Below are 22,017 nucleotides of genomic sequence, written 5' to 3' on the forward strand. Positions count from 1 at the left end.
TTGACTTTGAGTTTTGTATTTCGATGCACAGACGATACGGTACGGTAACAAGTATTTCCAAATTAATAATAATTAATTAATATAACAATAAATTTTTAAACGTTACACAATATTTTTTTGTGGAATGAGATATTTTTTCATTTCAATTGAAATCTCAATATTTGATTGTTGCTGAGACTGGGAAACTCCTCCTCATGCCTAGGCACTTTTCCCGATCGATGAAAAGTGAATTGACCTTGACGTGAAGATCTGATTCCAAGCTAGCGCGCGTTTTTAGCAGTTGTTGGTGTTGAGACTCTGCCTCTTGCAGCTTTCTATGAAGTTGATCTACACTTTCATTCAGCTCATGAACTTCTTTTACCAGCCTGAAATTTGAAAGCAAAGAATAACATACAAAATTTATTCATATTATGAATCAAATTAACTAGTAAATGATGTAGTCTTTATGAGTTTTTTTTTCATATTAATACTGCATTTTAAATAATTTAAATTCAAAGTAGTCTATGTTACAAACAAATGTTTTAATGAAATGAATTGATTGAAGTTATTGTTCTAGTAATCACCTATTTTGGGCAGTGTCTCTGCACAGTTCCACATCCCGGCGATGAGTGCGAGCCTCTAGTCGCGTGTGGGCCACTTTCATTGGATTACTCTTATCCATAATAGCCTTCCGCAACAGTTCAATGCTTTTCTCCACATCAAATATTTCTTGTTGAACCTGGAAAATTCATTCGATACAAATTGATTGAAAAAATTCACTCCAACAGGCCGATATGCTATTACACTAAAGCTGATGAGAATAATTTAATACTCACAATCAATAAATAATTGATTGAATCCAATAAATTTCTTATCTTCTAGGAAGAAAAATTAAAAATTATACCATTGGCTCTTATGACAATAATGTTCACGCATTTTCATTTTGTCAATTTGTGGACAATCCCATAAGAATTGATTATATTAATGTTTTGCTCATTAGTGCAGTCTCATTGGAAAGCAGGGCTTCAGTTTTTGGTGGATTAATTACTCATTATCATCGCGAATAGGAATAGGTCGAGCATAACATATAGCTATAAAAATAGTCTCAGAAACTAGCTCATCTTAGTGAGTTTACTGTTCACTTCATTTTGAAAAATTACTTTCTGTCATTCTCAAAATTATTGTGCTGAAGAACATGGAAGGTGAGATACGAGTGTATTATATGATAACAATAAAGCCAGTTATAAAAATAAGAAATATGGCTTACAACCTTACATTAACTACAACATTGTCAGTGCTCATATATGATTGTCACAGCTACTTTAGTGACTAGCACTTTTTTATTTTTCATCTGAGGGTGATGCCCACATTAGATCAGGCTTGTGCGTGGGTAATGAGGAGGATGATAATGAGAGATGAAAGAACCTACAGTTTTAGGTGGTTTCCGAACCACCACTTGATAAAATTATTGGAAGGGTGAGTGCTTGAACGTCTAAATTTAAGTTATTTGCTTTCGTTAATATCAAAGACATTTTACAATGAATTACTGCATTCATAGTTCTTTCTCATCCCTCCTATCAACCAAGTCCAAGCCTTGTTTTGGTTTTCACAGAGAAATATACACGTTATTTTAATAATTTTTTACTTTCATGAGTCATGACGAGATAGGAGAAGTTATTGAACAATAAATTATGTTGACCTTATGCAGATGCATCTGCAAACGATTCTTGGCCTCCAAAGTCTCCGTGGACCGCCTCGATAGTGAACTGTTAGTGTTATTCCATGAGTTCCAGATGTCATTTGCACATGCGTTGATCAAATTGTCAGCATCCGTGCGAAGTTGAGCTGATTTGGCTCGCTCGGCCTGCGAACGTTGGTTGATTCTGTTCGAATGCTCACTCCACGATTCAGGAACTGTTGTTCTGATAAATCACACTTATTAATAGACATTCGATCACAAGTTTCCAATTTGTTAATGATAGTCTACCTATTAAAAAAAAACCCAAAATCACCTAAATAGAGTTTATTTGATCGATTTGATTGTGTGCGCAGCTGTTCATTATTTTATTTGTAATCCAATTGTCCAGCAAAAACGTCTAGTAGTAACTATTAGGAAGTTTTTACTAGACATTTGAGCATGACATCAAGTCACTAACTGTCGGCATAGAGAAATTGTAGCATAATACTATCTTTCATCTGTGCTGTTAGTGTGTGAGGATGGAAAAATTATATAATTCTTCAATACAAACGATTACATTTCACTGTAGGTATACAAAATACTAAAACTATGAACAAATAATAGATTTTGTAGTATAAATATAGAAAAATTGTCTTATTTCTGAGAAACAAAAAGCTGGTATGTAATAATATATTAATATATTCTACTGTCGTTAACCCTCATAAGCAATTGAAAAAGTAACAAAATACAGACAACAAAAAACCAAGTAAAATAAAAAACGGTTTTATAAAATCCAATTTATCAAATTAATTTAAAATGTATAGAATTTTTTTAAAAATTGTCTTCCCAACAGTTCTGTGCAGTTAATATTATTTTATAAAAATGATAAGGGCTATACTGTATAAATGACCTAAATAATACTAAAGAAGAAAGAACAGAAAAATTCAGTCATTTCAGTTTTATACTTTGAATAAGTTTATCTGGTACTATTGAGTACTTAACACCTAATTTAATGGAAATAATATAATTAATTTTATCTATTCTGATATTAACTACTAAAAAATGTATAATTTATAATACATATAGTCAGCGTAGCCTACTTACGTCGGATCATATTTTTCAATTCCACCATAATAGTTGATCCCTCTTGAAAAATTGTTCAGTTGATGGCACATGCTGTCAATTCCAATGGCTGACTCCTTACTCTTAACATCAGTTTCAAGCTCATGTTGGCTTGCTCTATTCACACGCAGCTAAAACAGAGGAAATGCGAAAGCATGTTTTAAAGTGGAATTCAATTCAAATGTTCATCAGAATACACACAAATAGTGTATATGCTGCCTGGGAAAGTATCCAGGGGTTCATAATCATAGATTATCCATTCAGGATCTCAGTGATTCATTAAGTATGGTTAAGATTGCATCCGTCATTGAAATATGAGTGTCTTGTTAAGTTTCAATTCAAATAAAGGTCCCGTACCGTAGTCCCGGACCTTTGCCTTTGCCAGAGATACTCCACCCTCACCCTCACAACAATAGGTGTTAAAGTGCTGAGGTCTACGTAAACGAAAATGATGAGTATTGAACGTTATCCATATTATCTTTAGGCATTGAAGAAAGATAGGAAAACAGTGCTGCTGATTCTCTGCCTGCCAATGCCTTCTATAGAAAATAGCTGATACCAGTGTATATCTGATCCGGATGTTATACTGTATTAACTGTTCGTTCTTGTTTGGAATAACCAATTAGGCCTACTTTTTCTTCGTTAAGAAAAAATATTTTTCAATTATTAAATAATGAATATTCATGATTAAGATTGAATTAATTGTTTAAAAACGATCTGCCAACGTTGTGGAGCTAAAAAGGATAGCGCTGTCTCTTTGTCTCTTTGACAAGGATAGCAACTCCAATGTTAATCAGATACTGTCATTAGGTATAACGTGGACCTCACTATAGACGACATTTTATTGCAGGGGCTCCTTTTTAATGGGGGTCCTATTTTTGTGTGCGCAGCTGTTCATTATTTTATTTGTAATCCAATTGTCCAGCAAAAACGTCTAGTAGTAACTATTAGGAAGTTTTTACTAGACATTTGAGCATGACATCAAGTCACTAACTGTCGGCATAGAGAAATTGTAGCATAATACTATCTTTCATCTGTGCTGTTAGTGTGTGAGGATGGAAAAATTATATAATTCTTCAATACAAACGATTACATTTCACTGTAGGTATACAAAATACTAAAACTATGAACAAATAATAGATTTTGTAGTATAAATATAGAAAAATTGTCTTATTTCTGAGAAACAAAAAGCTGGTATGTAATAATATATTAATATATTCTACTGTCGTTAACCCTCATAAGCAATTGAAAAAGTAACAAAATACAGACAACAAAAAACCAAGTAAAATAAAAAACGGTTTTATAAAATCCAATTTATCAAATTAATTTAAAATGTATAGAATTTTTTTTAAAAATTGTCTTCCCAACAGTTCTGTGCAGTTAATATTATTTTATAAAAATGATAAGGGCTATACTGTATAAATGACCTAAATAATACTAAAGAAGAAAGAACAGAAAAATTCAGTCATTTCAGTTTTATACTTTGAATAAGTTTATCTGGTACTATTGAGTACTTAACACCTAATTTAATGGAAATAATATAATTAATTTTATCTATTCTGATATTAACTACTAAAAAATGTATAATTTATAATACATATAGTCAGCGTAGCCTACTTACGTCGGATCATATTTTTCAATTCCACCATAATAGTTGATCCCTCTTGAAAAATTGTTCAGTTGATGGCACATGCTGTCAATTCCAATGGCTGACTCCTTACTCTTAACATCAGTTTCAAGCTCATGTTGGCTTGCTCTATTCACACGCAGCTAAAACAGAGGAAATGCGAAAGCATGTTTTAAAGTGGAATTCAATTCAAATGTTCATCAGAATACACACAAATAGTGTATATGCTGCCTGGGAAAGTATCCAGGGGTTCATAATCATAGATTATCCATTCAGGATCTCAGTGATTCATTAAGTATGGTTAAGATTGCATCCGTCATTGAAATATGAGTGTCTTGTTAAGTTTCAATTCAAATAAAGGTCCCGTACCGTAGTCCCGGACCTTTGCCTTTGCCAGAGATACTCCACCCTCACCCTCACAACAATAGGTGTTAAAGTGCTGAGGTCTACGTAAACGAAAATGATGAGTATTGAACGTTATCCATATTATCTTTAGGCATTGAAGAAACATATGAAAACAGCGCTGCTGATTCTCTGCCTGCCAATGCCTTCTATAGAAAATAGCTGATACCAGTGTATATCTGATCCGGATGTTATACTGTATTAACTGTTCGTTCTTGTTTGGAATAACCAATTAGGCCTACTTTTTCTTCGTTAAGAAAAAATATTTTTCAATTATTAAATAATAAATATTCATGATTAAGATTGAATTAATTGTTTAAAAACGATCTGCCAACGTTGTGGAGCTAAAAAGGATAGCGCTGTCTCTTTGTCTCTTTGACAAGGATAGCAACTCCAATGTTAATCAGATACTGTCATTAGGTATAACGTGGACCTCACTATAGACGACATTTTATTGCAGGGGCTCCTTTTTAATGGGGGTCCTGTTTTTTTTTGGGGGGGGGTGGAAGGGTCTTAAATTTAAGCTTAAATTTTAGGCAGGGATGGGCTCTCCTCATTATTTGACCATGCTCCAGCTCCGGTTCGGTTGCGTATTTTTATCAAATTTAAACGTGATTAAACACTTTATTTAACCAATAGACTTATATTATTTATTGAGAGTCAGTATAGGATATTGGATCTGAAAATGTGATGCCTTCAGAACTAAAGCACATTCTTAATGAATTATAATTAAAAATAAATTATTTCAGGTTCATTTCAATATATTTTATCAAATAAATCTTGAGATGAATCCCTTATCTATCATTTTTGAGACAGGCGATAAAATTCCCAAAACACCTTATTATACATATTATTATAATCTACCTATTATATGACTAAGATGTAATTATTCATATACCGTATGTATGATTGATGGTGAAAGTAAATAAGAATATATTTTGTACTCACTTGCTCCTGAACCTTTTGATGAAGAGCTTTGAGTCTTTCTTGACAATTTCTCAAGTTTTCTACTTCTTTCAGAAGAGATTGTTCAGGCTGGTCGTGAACGAGGTCAATTCCTGAAATATAAATGAATCACATGTTTAAATTTAGTGTAGCATAAATAATATATTCCTTCAATCTCAATCAAACCACAGGAATATCAAGATGTTTAAATAATATTTTCCACCACTATTAATAGTAGAGAGCCACTTCAATATATTATGCAACACTCTCGCTTATAATAAACAAAAGAATTGTAAGATTTAAGTCATTCGAAATCAAATGTGATAACATAATTTTTATGAAGATTATTATGAAAAATTTCAATAAGTCTTACCTTTTCAAATTGTAAGACATTATTATATTATAATGTGGGGATATTTTTTTCTTCTTGTAGAGCCATTTGCTCACGGTAATGATGCAATAGAACTATTAAACAGATTGATGATATTCTACTGTCATGAGATTTGGAAAACACTAAACAATGTCACATCAACTCATTATTAATTTATTTATTATTTCCGGCAGAAATAATCGTCATAGTTTGATACTATCTTTAACCAATCGCTGCCAAAAATTTTACAATTCTTCAATAAATGGTCAAAATATGAACCTTACCTCAACAAAAACAGAATAAAAATTTTATACGTTTGACTCATAATGTATTAATTACTAGACTAATTCAATTATTTCATCGCTATGATTGAAATTTTTGTGAATTTAATGAAAATAAACAAATTGTGAAAAAAACTATTGTCTGTGTGTTGTTTCCTATTGTTCTGATTGCATATAAGTTTGCATATCTGATACCGGGTACGCGAGTAGGTGCCACCCCGACCACTTGTCCCCTTTTAAAACCGGTTTTTAGGGGACAAGTAGATGTGAGCCATACCCGTCTACTTGTCTCCTTTCTGAAGAGGTGACAACTAGTCGGGGGGACACTCAGTCGCGAGGGTGCTAGGTGTCAAGTTGTCGTTTACGGTCATCACTAGTTGGTACCTCCGGTCCAGTAGGTGTCAAGTAGTCGGGGTGACAACTTGACGGCAATGGTATATTTTTACGAGGGTACAAGCAGTCCTCTACTGTCACGACAACCTATCCCCTCGACTCCACTCCACAAGAAATCACCATTCCAGCTGGCTCTTCATTTGAAAGTTGGGAAATGAAGCCTAACTATCAAGTTCTATATGAAAAGGCATTAATATTCCTGCTTTTGATATAATAAGATATTTTCAACATCATGTCTTTGTGAGTGAGCCTTTTCAACCATGGTGCAATCAAGAATAAGTATAGAAACAGAATGTATAGAAACAAGTTTATATAAATAATTATTTATCCTCATATCAATTACCAGACTTCATGTAATACCTCAGTTGATAACCAGACTGATAGCTTCATCTGCCATATCATTGATGGATGAAAATTTGACTGTCCTAGCATTAGGCTCAATTTACTTGTAAACGGTGCGTCTGACGGGAAAATATAACAGAAAAAAGGGTTTAGAATTGTGTTCTACAACTGGTTTAGTCATCAAAAGGGCTTATTATTCATTTTTTCTGTTTTCAACCAACTCGAAAAAATTTGTACTAAAAATAGCAAAGACGGCGAATATCTCCCGAACCGTGCGTTTGACGGGAAAATGTTACTGAACCAAAAGTGCTTAGAATTCAATTCTACATCATAACCAGTAATAAAAATTGTGTTATCCCTCCTCCCTACGCCGCGGGGGTGTAAGTTGTGCCAACTCTGTAGGTGACAAGTAGTCAGGGTGACACCTTGACGCCAGCGTGCAAGGTGTCATGTAGACGTGAGCCATCCCGTCTACTTGTCTCCTTTCCAAGGAGGTGAAAACTAGTCGGGGGGACACCCTGACGCAAGGGTGCAAGGTGTCAAGTTGTCGTTTACGGTCATAACTAGTTGGCACCTTTGGTCCAGTAGGTGTCAAGTATTCGGGGGGACAACTTGACGGCAGTGGTATATATTTTTGAGGGTACAAGTAGTCGCCTATGGCCAAAATGACCAGGTGTCAAGTAGTCGGGGTGACAACTAGACGGCTACCCCTGATATCATATCACATTGCATATCAACAAGGTTCAATAAATGAATAGATTTAATTACTACCTTGTCTGCCTTCTCGATGGTATAGACACTCCTGAGCAATGTGTAGAGGCGCCTCGCAATCGTGGATGGCTTTCTCGAGAGCCCGTCGCGTGTCCTGAAGGAGGTTTGTCTCAGCCAGCATCCGCTCCAGCTCCGAAGAGATTTCATTGCGCCAGAATGTGGCATCTGTGATTCGCTCTCCGATTCTTCGCCCAGCATCTCGTTGAGCGGCAGTTGTTCTTTCATCTGTTTCTCTGTTAAAACATAATATCATAAATTGATCTCTGAACATGATATCAGAGAGACCGGAACTCTAAGCCTTTTCAAGACAAGAGTTAAATATTGGCTGGTGGAGAAATGCTTTTATAGGTGGGATAGTATTTCTTATCAATAAATGTTTGTGATATTAGCTTTACTATTAGATTTATTAGCTTATTGCAGATTGGATTTCACAGTTAATTTTTAGCTGATATGCATGTGATCTATTATTCATTGTTTTATACGTAACTAGCCGTCAGGCTCGATTCGCTCGCCATATCCGTCTAGCCAGGATCGTTCAAAAATGAGATCAGCGGGCTCGATCCGCTCGCCAAAAACGCAGAATTTGGGCGTATTTTTGGGATTTTTTCAAATTCCTTACAACATAACATTATTACACCCTAGCTTAGCTTCTGTACTAAATTTGAACAATTTCTGTTCATTTGTTTTCGATAAATCTGAGAAAAAGCAAAGAAACGGTGGAAAAACGCTACTTTTGGGCGTATCTTTGACGTTATTGCAAATTCCTTCTAACACAACATTATTACACCCTAGCTGAGCTTCTGTACTAAATTTGAACATTTTCTGTTCCTTTGTTCTCGATAAAGCTGAGAAAACGCTGGAAAAACGCAGATTTTGGGCGTATCTTTGGAAATTTTTCCAAATCCGTTCTTAGTGCGCCTCTAAAGGGCCAACTGAACATACATACCAAATAAGAACGTTTTTGGTTCGGTAGATTTTTAGTTCTGCGAGTGAGTGAGTGCCATTTCGCTTTTATATATATATATATATATATATATATATATATATATATATATATATATATATATATATATATATATATATGAAATATGTTATTTCTGTCATGTTATGTGTGTTGTTTTTATATTTTATTGTTGTGTATTCAGCTTCATTCAATATGTCCACGTATTTGTCAGAATACTTATGACAATAATGAAACAAATTCCAATTCTGGTGAAAGTCATTCTTATTCTTCATCGTTTATTATAACTACAGCATTATGTGTGGTAGTAATTCTAAGTTCGTAATTTTAGTCTGTCATAGTGTTATTGAAGTAGAGTGTACTGTAGTAGATATCCTAATTGAATGATAAGACATTGAGTTAAAAAAAAAACTTAATCCACTTGTATGAACCTAGTGGTTGTCACAATAACTTTCAAGGCTTTCTATTCAATATTTGTATCCTTAATGATGTGTTATTTTTGTCATAATATGATCAAGATATAGCGAACATAGAATTGTGAATTTGTGAGCTATATGTGGTAGCACAAGGCTTTCGATTGTCTAATCAAGCCGTAAATGTGTGTTTTTTATTTATTGTATTGTGTCAACTTAAATAATAAAACATTCTTTCTATTCTATGTGGTCGCACAAGGTGCTAGTTCCTAGTCTACTTGCACTCTCTTAATATTGTAACTATTGTAGCAACACAAATTTGTTCTGCTTATATCATTCAAAAAAAATTGTCAATATTTCTTTTGTAAAATATCTATTGTCAATACTATAATATAGCCATCTAGTCTAAAGAATAATGAGCTAATGTTTCTATCCTAACTTACTACCTAAGTGAAATTAATCAGGGAATATCTCATATATCACACAAAATAGTTGAGATTACATGGACCGAATATATTTCAATAAATTTGTCTTCCCTATCAGATTTTTGCTTTTAATTTCTACTATTTCGTTATGGAATCATCCTTTCTTGAAAATGGTCTCAATACGTACGCTGTGTAAAACAGACAGACTTTTCTCACAAAACTATAATTTCTTTTCTATTATCGTATTTAATGAGTGGATAAAATCTTGAAGCTTTAGAATATTCAAGTTCATAAAACATTAAAAATGTATCCAGTGACCCACCACCGATCTCTTCTTATCATATTATCTTTCCTTATCTCTTCTTATCATATCGATCTTATCTTATTCCTGAAAATGGGAACTAACTGTTTTTTTTCTTATAATTACAGTAGGTACCTAGAAAACTATATTCACTCCTGATGGATAAATTGTGTAGGTCTCACCGTATAACTCTGACTGCATCAGATCGTAATCGTTCAGCGAAATTTCTGGTTGTATCAGCTTCATTGTAGTGGCTGAGAGAGTTCTGGACCCATTCATAAGGTGTGTAACGAGTGTAGAGAGCTGCTCGGGCCGAGTGGTTCGGATTCCTCTCAAAACCAGTCACCAGATTTGGAAAGCGCAAAGGTTCAGTTGACATTCCCACTGGATTTGGGCAAGGCTCAACTAGTGCGTTGGTGATTGGTTGAGCTGGCCTGAAAAATCACAAAATAATATTATCTCGTTCTTCTTGTTAAATTTCAAAATTCAAAAGACTTTAATTTCACAACCATTCGCTTACATGACTGGAAAGCGCTATTTAATATCACAAAGTGATTAATCTAGTAGATCACATAACATATTGACTACAAATCATAGCCTATTGATCACAGATCAATAGTGATCTGCAAACTATTCAAATGCATGAAACCACAGAAATTTCCACATCAAATAAAAACTTATTACTTATCACTCTTCAATTTCACTTTCCATTATGTACTGCTTTTTAATGTTCACTTTTTTAATTCCTCAATAATACGACATAACAGTCTGAATTCAATGAATTGATTAAATATAATGTACAATTGAATTAGACTTAATTGAGTTAGACTGACTTGACACAGTCAGGCTAACTCTAATATTAATTCCTAGCTGGCCCGGCGAACTTAGTACCGCCAAAAAGTCAATGTATCTCATGTCACACTTGACTTTATTTGGTGAATCATTAAATTTATCTGAAAATCACTATTTTCATTCACATCTCAATACGGACTTCCTATGTGCTAATAAGTCATGCAGCATTTATTCCGAAAACATATTCTTCTCAATCAATTGGTAGTAATATCTATCAGTAATGTGTTGAATGAAAAAAATATATAAACTGATAAATCAGTGTTTCAAAGATGAATTTATAGCGTTCATAGTTGTTGATTGTCAATAGATGGTCCAGGGAACGCAACCCATCCGGCATTGCTGGTATTGGTGAAAAGGAAGGTAATTCAGGAATATGCGATATACGATGAATTATACAGAATCCACATTCTTTCCATTTTAGGATGAATATAAGCTAAGCTAAATTCGAAAAATTGTAAATTATTCTGTCATTCTTCAGTAATTAATGAAAGCAGTATGAGCAACTCTCTTTCATGAGGTGAATAATATTGTTCGAATAGGTCTTCTAACGAGCCATTATCTACAGCTGGACCCAATCAACTAAACTTCAACTCCAAACTACCGTATTAATACCAGTACACAATCATACTTACAGTGGTGTGACTTCAACATTTTCGTATCCGAGGGTGGGTCGCCAAGGGTGGGGGCGGGGAGTCTTGTAGTAGGAAGCCAGCCGAGGTGGGACTCCCACCCCACTCACGGGTTCCATACAGGGAGGTGCCCCTGCAGAGCTCCATGGCTGCAGTTGCTATATAAAAACTATAATTTTATTCATAGCAATTTCAATAATAAAAATAATAATAAAATTTATTTCTATATATTTTTTTCATACATCATTCTTATTTTATTGTTTCACTTTATTCTCAATTATTGAAATTCAATTTCTTCTCATTTTATCGCTTTTTATTTTGCATTGTAGGCTATAAGCTTTATCTTTTTTCTGTTCATTTCCCATATTATTCTTCTCTCTTTTCTATTATGTTACTTTTCTGCAAGACTTATCCTACAATTATTACCATTTATTTTATTTTCCAATTTTTTGGTTTCAATTAATAAATTATCCTCGATTATTGTTTTACATTAGCCTACATTATACTTAACATTTTTTGTGGACTTGTATGGTATGTTTGCAGCGTCTATAATACCAGGAGAAATAATTACTATTTAAATTTCAAAAAGAATCAATCAATTTATTCATTTCACAAACCAACATAATACAAAATAGCAAAGAAATATATAAAAGTGGAGAACCCTCTAGGCATAAGCCCAATTGGGGTGTTGTACTACTCTTAATAAAACAACGAAAAATACTCAAAGGAGTAAAGAATTTTTGAATCCTTCATTTGAATGGTGTTTGTTTTTAGTTAATGAGATCATTAATTTTGTAATTAATTCAATAAAGAAAAATATATTTTGGGCTTGGAGGTGCACCAAACATTTTTCTCATCTCAATAGGTATTTATTATATCAATGAAATTTTGTACAGTTGTTAATTTTGTTGAAATATTATTCCTGACTTAAACTAAAGACAGTATTTCTCCATAGGTAGTGGATATAATATATTACCTATTTATTTTTTCATAAAGTGTTTCAAAATTATTAACTTACTAGTCCAACAAACAGAAAGTTAAAAATGTCCATGTGTTAAAAATCATCTCACATCATGTTAAGTTAATGAAATGAACTCGGCTGTTTGGAATGTTTTCATCTCTACTATGTAGGAATTAAATGGATTTTACATGGATTAACGTTCTACAAGTACGTTATCTACACAGTCATCTAACATGCAGTACCGGTAGTTGTAGGCTACGGTATTTTATATAAATATTCCATCAAAATGATTAACATATAACAACATAGAAAAACTAACTCTTAGAAATTGTATATTATGTGTTTACAATTATTTCTTACGGAATACATTATGGTTTTTGCAGCCATTATGGAGATAAAATTAGTCCTGAGAATTTGAATAAAACGCCGAACTACTATGAGTTGTTTACTCCAGTTGTCATAGTAACAACAAATGGCTGATGACGTCACGAGTCTCACGAATGCTTCGTCTGCTCAGTGATCAGCTGTTTCCTTTGTGACCATTTTAATTTTTAATCATGTCAGACAAGCCGGAGGATGCTCCGTCACGTAAGTTTATTTATTGTTTTTAAAAAGTTAATTTTCTCTTAAATAATTGATTTTGATTGAAAATCATTATTGGAACATTTTGAATTTTCCAGATTGTCCAGGAACTCAGAGCGATACCGCTGGAAAGGCAAGTGCTTGTCAAGGATGTCCTAACCAAGGATTGTGCTCGTCAGGTGCTACTCGTGGTCCTGATTTAGGTTAGTTTTATAATGTTTGATAATATTTACAGTAGAAACAGAATAGCATTTACTAAACTTTTTCGTTTGCCACTATCACGCGTTTTTGTTCTTGACTAAAATTAATTTACTACTTTGCAGTCCTTTTTACAAATTTAGCCTATCATAAAACAAACAATAAAGTAACATAATAAATCATTTTGATGATCTAGTAAGTTAGACTGTTTTAGACATTTTTCCTAGCAAGTTTGAAAGCTTACCTTTTATTCTCATAATAATTTGAAGCATATTTGTCAACGTATAAATGCTAAGAGAAAATTTATAATTATATTTTCCTTATGGTTTTCCTCATTCATAAAACTAGATCACAAACACTATAATATTCGCTTGGTTAACTTTTCTTGAATAGCTTGAAGGCTAAGTCTAATTAATTTCTTTGATTTATCAATTACAAGGTCAATTGACTGTTTGATTAGGCCTACTTGGTCGTTTAATTTTTTTATTTACAAAAATATGGATTAGGTGCCTAAGTCTCTTAGAGATGATTTTTGCTCTCTTCAACCCTAGTAATATCTATAAACTCCAGTTCCTATTTATTAATAATGTGCCAAGTTAGAAATCATACAGGATTGGAGTAATAATTGAAAAAACTTGATATTTTTTGCAAGAATAATTTGAAGTTGGTTTCATTGGGGATCGTATTCGAATTAAAAAACTACTTCTCTGTATCTTAATTTTGTTTCGCCATTTTGAATACACCTTTATATTTTTTGAATTGGAAGGTCTATCATATTTTTAAATGGGAAAGTGTTACCCACACTTGAAAAGGTGAAATTTCATAGTTGAGAATTTAGATGAATTCAACTAGAGCTGAATCAACAGAGTGTCGATGACTGTTTTATCTAGAGCCAGAAATTGATATGAAGTTATTTGATACCGTTGTTATTCCATCCTCTCTATATGGTATGGGTTGTTGGTTGTGAAGTAGCAATTGAGCTTTTTCCTTGAAACGTTTGCTTCTGCTGATCCGGTTGACGCCAAGATCCGGTCGTGTCAGATTTGAAACTGGTAGACCAAAATTTAAGCTTCATGTCCTTTCAAAAGATGCCTGACATGGTTAATCAAGGTTGTAAAAATGGCTGAGTCTAGGTAGTAGGTACCATTATATGTGTTATGGATTATCGATGGTACACTTATATGTAATTGGACGTCGTATATGAATAAGGAGTTGGAAACTATTCGGTTGCGGGATCTATTGACAGAATATGAATTTGATGATCAAGAATTGCTGAACAACAGAAATAGAATACTGGAAGCGTATTCAAGGAGGATAATAGAAGAGGATGGATATAGGTCTGGCAATTCTCAAATGGTTTCTTTCTACAGACTGTTCAATACTGACTCAGTACTAGGAGAACAGCTCACTTTTCAGCTGCCAATTTGAATTATTCGGTGCGTAACACAATTGAGATTATCAGCAAATCAACATTTCCAAATAAAATTTAAGGTACGAGTTATCAGATTGATCCACAGAAAATATGCCCTGCTCGTGAATTAAATTTAGAATCAATTCTACATTTCCAACTTTTTTGTCCCTCTTATCTATGAAAACCTTTGACTTCAGTACATTGTGTGTTTATACCAAACTTCAGAACATTAATAAATGAATGGTTTTATTATTCAATTTTAATGTTGAGAAAATTGAACATGTTTATCAGTATGCACTACGAAGACACTGGCTAAGAGGGATGCTATGGGTTCTGAAATCGTTAGGGTTACATAATCGGTAATGATCCTATTTGGTACCAGAAATGAAAATTTGTGTGAAAAATTTAAAAACTTAAAAACAGCTAAGAATAGTGTGATTGAGTAGGTTATTTTATTGATAGTGAAGTCTGGTGAAATGATTGAATTTGTTGAGTTTAGCCTATTCACTCTTTTGAATTTGTTGAATTTATGGAATTGTTTGAATGTGTTGACTTGAATACATGATGTATTGATTTTGATAATTACCTTTTAATGCTATCATGGTAAAATTTCGCAATTAATCTATGGATATATTGTTTATTTATTGTAATTTAGATACTTTCATGGTTCATACGGTTGTGTGCAAATTAATATAGTACTTGTACTCAATTTAATGGGTCGCCGGAGTTCCGCCTGCACTGAAAGCCGCCACTCACAAAAAAATGGTCAGTTTTTATGGACGCTTCCAAAGTGGAACAGTGAAAGACAAACTTGGTCTATTCCTATTTTACATCTATCATTTTTTGGCAGCACTGAACCAGTATTCCTCTTAGTTTGTAGTAACATTAAGAAGACTGAAAAGTAAATAGGCAGCCTATTAAAAGTGTTTTATAGGAGTTATCATTAGTTTTAGTAATATTTTTAAATTGGGGAATTCCATCATATTCAGGGAATCAATAAATTTATGAAAACATAATGTTAATATAATTTTTTCTTAAATCTCCTTCTAGTATCTAACTGTATTGGAAACAAAACTAAGATATTTATAGGCTCAGATCAGAGAAGGTGGTAAATTTTGGTTATCTATTTTATAGGTTAGTAATTCTAATTTATTATTATTGATGATCATCATCCTGGCTCTACTCAATGGAAAATTTCTATTGACCGAACCGTTGACTGCTTGACCAGTTACTCGAAATTGATAGTTGAATATAATTAATAAAATGAATTTCCGCGAGTAAACCAAGCTTGTCCTGTGCGTGAAGCGACCTAGTTTGTCGTCGTCCCAGTTTGACGAAATAGCCCAATTCGTCCCAATTTTTTTGGTTGTGATGGTTTTAAGGCCTGGCGATAGATACTCTGCGACCCCAATTTCATCTATTGCCAAACATTTGATTCATTTAATAAAATTTAACCATTGTTAGAATTTGTTATACCCAACTCATTAAATTTAAGTATGGTTATACGTTGAATAAAATTATTGTTATTAATGGGGTGTTTTCGTCATCTTATCAAAAGAACATTGTTTATTTTCAAAATATAGTAATTTGGTGTACCGGTACTTACACTGTATATGTTGACGGTGTTTAGGAGCCGAGCTGGTGAAAGGCAGACTTGCTTCAGTCAAGCATAAACTGCTGGTGTTGTCCGGCAAAGGAGGCGTGGGCAAGAGTACATTCACCTCCCTGCTCGCCAGAACCCTTGCTGCACAAGATGCAAATCGCAATGTGAGCGCATTTTCAATTATAACTTTCAACGTATAGTACGTTATGTTTTTCATCTAAATATTGCTAATTTATTCCGAGTGCTAGAATTACTTGCTAAAAAATTGACAATTTTATTTTTGTGTTTTATTTCTTGGCAATGTATCATAGAGAAAAGATAGCAGAAGGTATCCCAAGATATGGGTATTTTATGTTCCAAATTTTAAGCAGACTACTTTTTCAAATACTGTTCCAAATTTTTGTTAACTCAAGCCGACTACTTTCTATTATTACTGTTTTGTCCGGGTGAGACTGTAAGAACGGCAAAGTATGAGAGACTACCTGCGTCACATAACTTCACGAATAATAATTACTATGAGTATCGGCTTGAGTTAGTGAAATTTGGAACATAAACGCCCTATACCTACCATAGGATATCTTCTTATGCTATACTTACTCTATGAGTGTATTCTATTCATTTATCGATTGACTGAATGGTTTTCAAAATAGGTAGAAAGATGTTTGGTATACGTTTGATGTGGTAGCGAAGTTTATGAAGTTTCTTCAAGTTCTGGGTTGAGTTTAGCACATACGACCTGTGTGCAGATTGCAGAAGTTTAAAAGCAAATGGGCTCAAGTAAATTATATTTGATAAGTGATAAAAGTTTCTGTATGTCATAAAAATAAAATAATAAATTTTCTTTGTAATTATCAAAGTAAGCAGAAAGTTTTGTGAATAGACTGCCACATATGAATGACTCATCAAGAATAGTAACTTGTAATTTCATAACTTAACAATGACTTGACTATGATGGTATATCCCGCTATATCTTTATTAGAAAAATGAAATTTGTGAGAAAATTCTATTATTATCATATCGATTATTATCGATAAAATTATCATAAAATTTAATACAATGTTATAACATTTCTCATATTTCAATTATTTGTTTTTCTATAATGTTTCAATTCATGTAAATATGTCAGATTTATAGTAGCCTACAGTAGTTATCCTATAAGTAAAGAATAGTAAAATGCTGTAAAGAAGTAGGTTATCCTGTTCTACTACAAACGTGAACTCTGAATCCCGTGATCATTCTAATAAGATTGTTCTATTATAAGTCTATGTCAGCTATAAACATTTTACGTTGCTTACATTAGACAATTGAATTGTGAAAAGTTATGTGACTTATATTGTGATGAATTCACCAACATCCACAATGATAGTTCTTATAATACCCAATAAAATTTATACTCAGTGAAAATTTTAGATAGGTTTCATGTTGAATTTAAAAATTCAATAATAATACCTTCACGATAAGCATAACAATTGTTTGAAAAATTACCTTTTCATAAATTTCAATCACTTTCTTGAAATTCAGTGTCTTACTTCAATAAAATGAATTGTACTCTAATAATAAATTTGTAATGAATATGAATAAAAATATTAGAATATATTAGCAACACCTACCTGAAAAAATGGGCGCAGGTATTGAATGTATTTTGAGCAGACAGGAAGTGCCCTACTGCCACTGTTGTGAGGGAACTCGCTCACAGGCTGAGTGCTAGCATGCCTGTAGTGGAGGGGAATAACCAACGGAAGGAAGAGGGGAAAGTCGCCTGAAGAACTGGTGCCTGGCACATTGGGCCTGAGATGGTAGATGCGTATTGATCTCAACTTCACTCACAATAATATCTCTTTCTCTTTTCACTAAAAACCGAAGAGAAGATTTGCCCACTATCCTATTAGATTTCGAGCAATCAAATCTCGACTACTCCTCATATTGAACTGTTTTTTAACGACCTTTTGCCATGCAATTGTTACTTGTACTTTCCCCTCTTGATGTGTTTGAAAAATTTTATGCGTGCCTAATATATGTAGATGTCACTTTGAGGCTTGGAAGTTGCTTTGTTTTTGTGAAATAATTGAGCCCCTCATGTTAGCCTCTTCCTCACTTGTGAATATAATTATCGTATACCTGTCATGACTATTATGAAAGGTGTGACTACCCAAGAAGGAAAGTACTTTTTCAATTGTCATGTTCTTGAACCCTTCATTTCTTTCACCCACCAAATAATTTTCCCCCCACTACCTTACATATTTCGTTCAGCCACCTTCTAATTGAATAAACTATTGTTTAGTTTATAAGTTAGGCCTCCTTGTTATAAATGAATGATTATTTTTGTAATATGCTAGATCACTATGCATTGGGTGCTCTTGGACACTTGAACCACATCGTACGAAAACCACATTAATTTCGTATATTTCTACTGTATTTGAAGACCAACCCAAAATAATGGCTGGTCTTGATATTGTTAGACTCGATTATGAATAAAGTAAATTATTCTTATATTTGATGACTTTCTCCTACCGCTTTAAAAATCTATCAATCACTTTTGATAAAAGAGAGTGATAGATATTGAATATTTTATTATAAGACTACAAATCCAAGTTAATTGTACATTGTCTTTTATTTTATTATTTCTCTTCATAAGCTCATAATTTTTTTTCACTTGAATTGAATAATGATTGCCTTCAATAAGAACGGAGTTAGGACTCTAGGTCCTCTCTGCTACATAACCCTAACTTGTTTGTATGAAAAAGAATATATTTTTGGTTATCATTAATATGTATATTGTAATGTTGTTTGTTATAGGTTGCTATCGTCGATGTAGATCTATGTGGGCCGTCAATGCCAAGAGTGATGGGAGTCTTAGGTGAACAGGTAATTAAATTGTCCTAATCAAATACCTAAGTAATGAGATATTTTGAATTGGAAAATTGTAAAAATAAAATTATATCCAACAATATTAATTCGAAAAAACAAGTTGATAAGTCGAATTCTTCATTTTTACAGTTATAATCATGCAGTTTAAACTCTTGAAGATTCATGTGAACTTTTTGCTTTGTTTTGAATTTTATAATATATGTTATCTATTCTTCTATCAGTAATCACTGTGAACATTTCATTTTATCATCCCAGCTTCATAATGTCACCCTGAATTGGTTTGTTCTTTGAAGTTTGTGCGTAACAGACTGAAATATTTATTTATTTTCAGATACATCACAGTGGATCAGGATGGTCTCCAATTGTAAGTTAATTAGCTTTTATAATGATTCTCTTCAAATAGTAAATGGTGTGTTAACTGGAAATATGAAAAATAAGACTAATATCACTGATGACTATCTAACATTATCATCAGATATTGTTCATTAAATCATGTTAGATTCATCAGAAAAATGTTGATAGCATTTTTAATTACTTGCAGTTTACAATGGAGTTCATTGAATTTGAATGAGTGATTTTTAATATGTGAATCAACAGGATTACTCAACATTGCGTTTGAGATTCAATTCCAGTTATTAAAATTTTGATAAACAGAGAAATTATCCGCTCCAATGTACATCTGAATGGTTTATCATGAACCAATTTCTTTTCTGTTCAATACAATATGTTAGGCTCTATAATGTGTCTGTCAATCAATACTTCTTGTCTATTTCTATTTGTTGCAGTATGTTGAAGATAATTTAGCGTTGATGTCAATTGGATTTCTTCTCGCATCACCAGATGATGCTGTCATTTGGAGAGGTCCAAAGAAAAATGGTAGTCAATTATCACAGTATCTCACAGATCTCACAGTATCTTACAAAGAGTTCCTTATTATAAGTAGTGCTGCTTTCAAATCTTGGTCTTGCTATCTGGTCAACAAAATATCATAATCCAATAGCCAGAATTGTAATTCAAATTCAATGTTTTTTTTGTCTTAAAGCGAGAAAAGTTCAACTTTTCTGTATGAAAAATATAAGTGATTTTCTAATGAAAGATTACTCAATCCTATGTATTGTTCTGCAACAAGATTTCTTAATTATACTTCATGATAAACAAAGTTTCTCAATTTGGTAAACAAGGTTTCTTAATTATATGTCACGAGTAGTTTGAAATTCTCTCAATCCTATGCTATGATTCGCTGAAAGGAACAGCGGAAAATGAAACGAGAAGAAAATCTGAACATATCATTACTTCTCTTGAGATATTTTTATATTAAATAACTTATTCAGGATTGTGAAAAATATAAAATCACAACATAATATTGTAAATACTTGAACAAACATTTTAGGAAATACAGTAGTTATTTCGGTCAAGAACAATCAGGGTTTTCTTCTAATGTTAATCTCCCTCTGGTAATTTAATACTGTGTGGTAATTTCACACTAAATCTAAAATTTTTACATTATTTAGTTTTTGACAGACCTATCTTCTATCAATTCATCTATCATATAGAAAAATTTATTGAGAAAATCTGTTCATCTATTCATATATTCAGAGAAAAATGATTCCAAATTGAGGTTGATTGAACTTATAACTTATTCAAGTTGCGAATGAATAAAAATGAATTCTATTATTTAGCGTAATCTGTCAGAGCTGATTGTTTTGAACACATTGTTTTTATTTGTGAAGGTATGATCCAGCAGTTCTTGAGCGAAGTTGACTGGGGAGAAAGCGTCGACTTCCTTGTGCTGGACACTCCACCCGGAACCTCAGATGAGCATCTTTCTGTCGTCAATTACCTGAAGCAGCTGGGTGGGCTTTCGGCTGTCATCCTCACTACACCTCAAGAAGTTGCTCTGCTTGATGTTCGCAAGGAAATCAGCTTTTGTCGCAAAGTTGGCGTCAAAATCGCCGGAATAGTTGAGAATATGTCTCTTTTCGTCTGTCCAAAGTGCAAGGTTAGTCATTTATCCTTTTTTTATAGAAATTATTTATTTGATTCGCATGATTCTGTGTGCTACTTCATGAAAATTCGAACTTCTTTAGCGAATCAGCCAGCACTGACTAACTTTGTCCAGTCAACTCATGTTAATATAATAATTAGACTATAATATAAATAAATAAATATAATTATAATATTCCAGCAGTTAGTCGACTACAATTTCTAATAATCTTTCAATTTTTAATACCTGACCGGCCTTTCAAAATTTGATACCATCATAATTATTATGATGTTAATTATTGAGTGAGGCTGTTCAGAGAATGCATGGTGGAAGAAAGAAAAGCCGCTCAGCCGGCAATCGAGAGTTACCGGGTTCGATTCCCGGTCTGGGGCCTCTGGGCATAGTTTTCGGACAGTTTCCGTCAACGAATTTTCTTCTATATAGTTCTTCGGCCAATATTCCCAGTAGTAGAAGTCCTTTGTTCCATTCCATTTATATAGCTTTAATTGGATATTAAAATTAATTATCATAATCATAACATTCCAGTAGTTGGTAACTGCAATAATCCTTCCTCAATGTTAATATATTATACTTTTTCAAATAACATATTGTTACCTTCACATTCCAAACAAATAATCCTATTAATATTGCTATGATTATATGCTTATGCAATTTGCGTGCAATAGAACGGCACAAGTGGCCTTTATTTATTGCAACTGTCATAAAAAATGTGTTTTAGAACTCATAACTGTTAGATAGGTTCCTCCAAGGATCTTATTCTTCTCTTAAAAATTCTCGACACTTCAAAAAAATCTATTTGATTTGACAGTTTATTACCAACTGCAACGTATCTTTCTAACGGAGCAGTGCAGCTTCTAAGAACGGCATGAAATTGGTGGCACTGTCTCAAGTTTCTCGC

At 33.0% G+C, this 22,017-nt stretch overlaps 2 protein-coding genes across 6 annotated transcripts in view; one reads left to right on the forward strand and one right to left on the reverse strand.

The window, feature by feature from the left end:
* LOC111049661 (tektin-3-like) lies at positions 1–16,387 on the reverse strand. Of its 3 annotated transcripts, none has more exons than XM_039428043.1 (9): positions 16,250–16,387; positions 11,495–11,649; positions 10,193–10,444; positions 7,911–8,143; positions 5,757–5,866; positions 4,401–4,549; positions 1,679–1,901; positions 564–718; positions 1–365 (listed from the first exon to the last, which is right to left on the reverse strand). In XM_039428043.1, exons 2-9 carry the CDS (start codon positions 11,608–11,610, stop codon positions 155–157), a joined length of 1,449 nt encoding a protein of 482 aa, XP_039283977.1. In that variant the 5' UTR covers positions 11,611–11,649; positions 16,250–16,387; the 3' UTR covers positions 1–154. The 3 variants fall into 3 exon arrangements, with proteins under 3 accessions (XP_039283977.1, XP_039283976.1, XP_039283978.1); XM_039428042.1 differs by lacking the exon at positions 16,250–16,387 and adding an exon at positions 12,813–12,907; XM_039428044.1 differs by lacking the exon at positions 16,250–16,387 and adding an exon at positions 12,800–12,876.
* LOC120348848 (cytosolic Fe-S cluster assembly factor nubp1-like) overlaps positions 12,960–22,017 on the forward strand; it is a 19,808-nt gene continuing 10,750 nt past the window's right edge. For 2 of the 3 annotated variants that reach the window (XM_039428047.1, XM_039428046.1), the window contains exons 1-7: positions 12,963–13,040; positions 13,133–13,237; positions 16,274–16,410; positions 19,043–19,111; positions 19,446–19,478; positions 19,900–19,990; positions 20,845–21,113. In XM_039428047.1, coding sequence (XP_039283981.1) covers positions 13,010–13,040; positions 13,133–13,237; positions 16,274–16,410; positions 19,043–19,111; positions 19,446–19,478; positions 19,900–19,990; positions 20,845–21,113 — 735 coding nt within the window. In that variant the 5' untranslated portion in view covers positions 12,963–13,009. Of the gene's footprint in view, positions 13,041–13,132; positions 13,238–16,273; positions 16,411–19,042; positions 19,112–19,445; positions 19,479–19,899; positions 19,991–20,844; positions 21,114–22,017 lie in introns of all 3 variants that reach the window. The other variant, XM_039428045.1, reaches the window with a different exon arrangement.

The sequence above is a fragment of the Nilaparvata lugens genome, chromosome 5, assembly GCF_014356525.2.
Source record: "Nilaparvata lugens isolate BPH chromosome 5, ASM1435652v1, whole genome shotgun sequence".
NCBI lineage: Eukaryota > Metazoa > Arthropoda > Insecta > Hemiptera > Delphacidae > Nilaparvata > Nilaparvata lugens.

Coding starts and splice junctions, on each gene's coding strand:
- LOC111049661 (XM_039428042.1), bottom strand. CDS start 12,839: ATGGCTGCAAAAACCATAATGTATTCC. Junction 5,867..7,910: donor CCATCGAGAAGGCAGACAAG/GTAGTAATTAAA, acceptor TTTATATTTCAG/GAATTGACCTCGTTCACGAC. Junction 366..563: donor AGAGACACTGCCCAAAATAG/GTGATTACTAGA, acceptor TTCAAATTTCAG/GCTGGTAAAAGAAGTTCATG.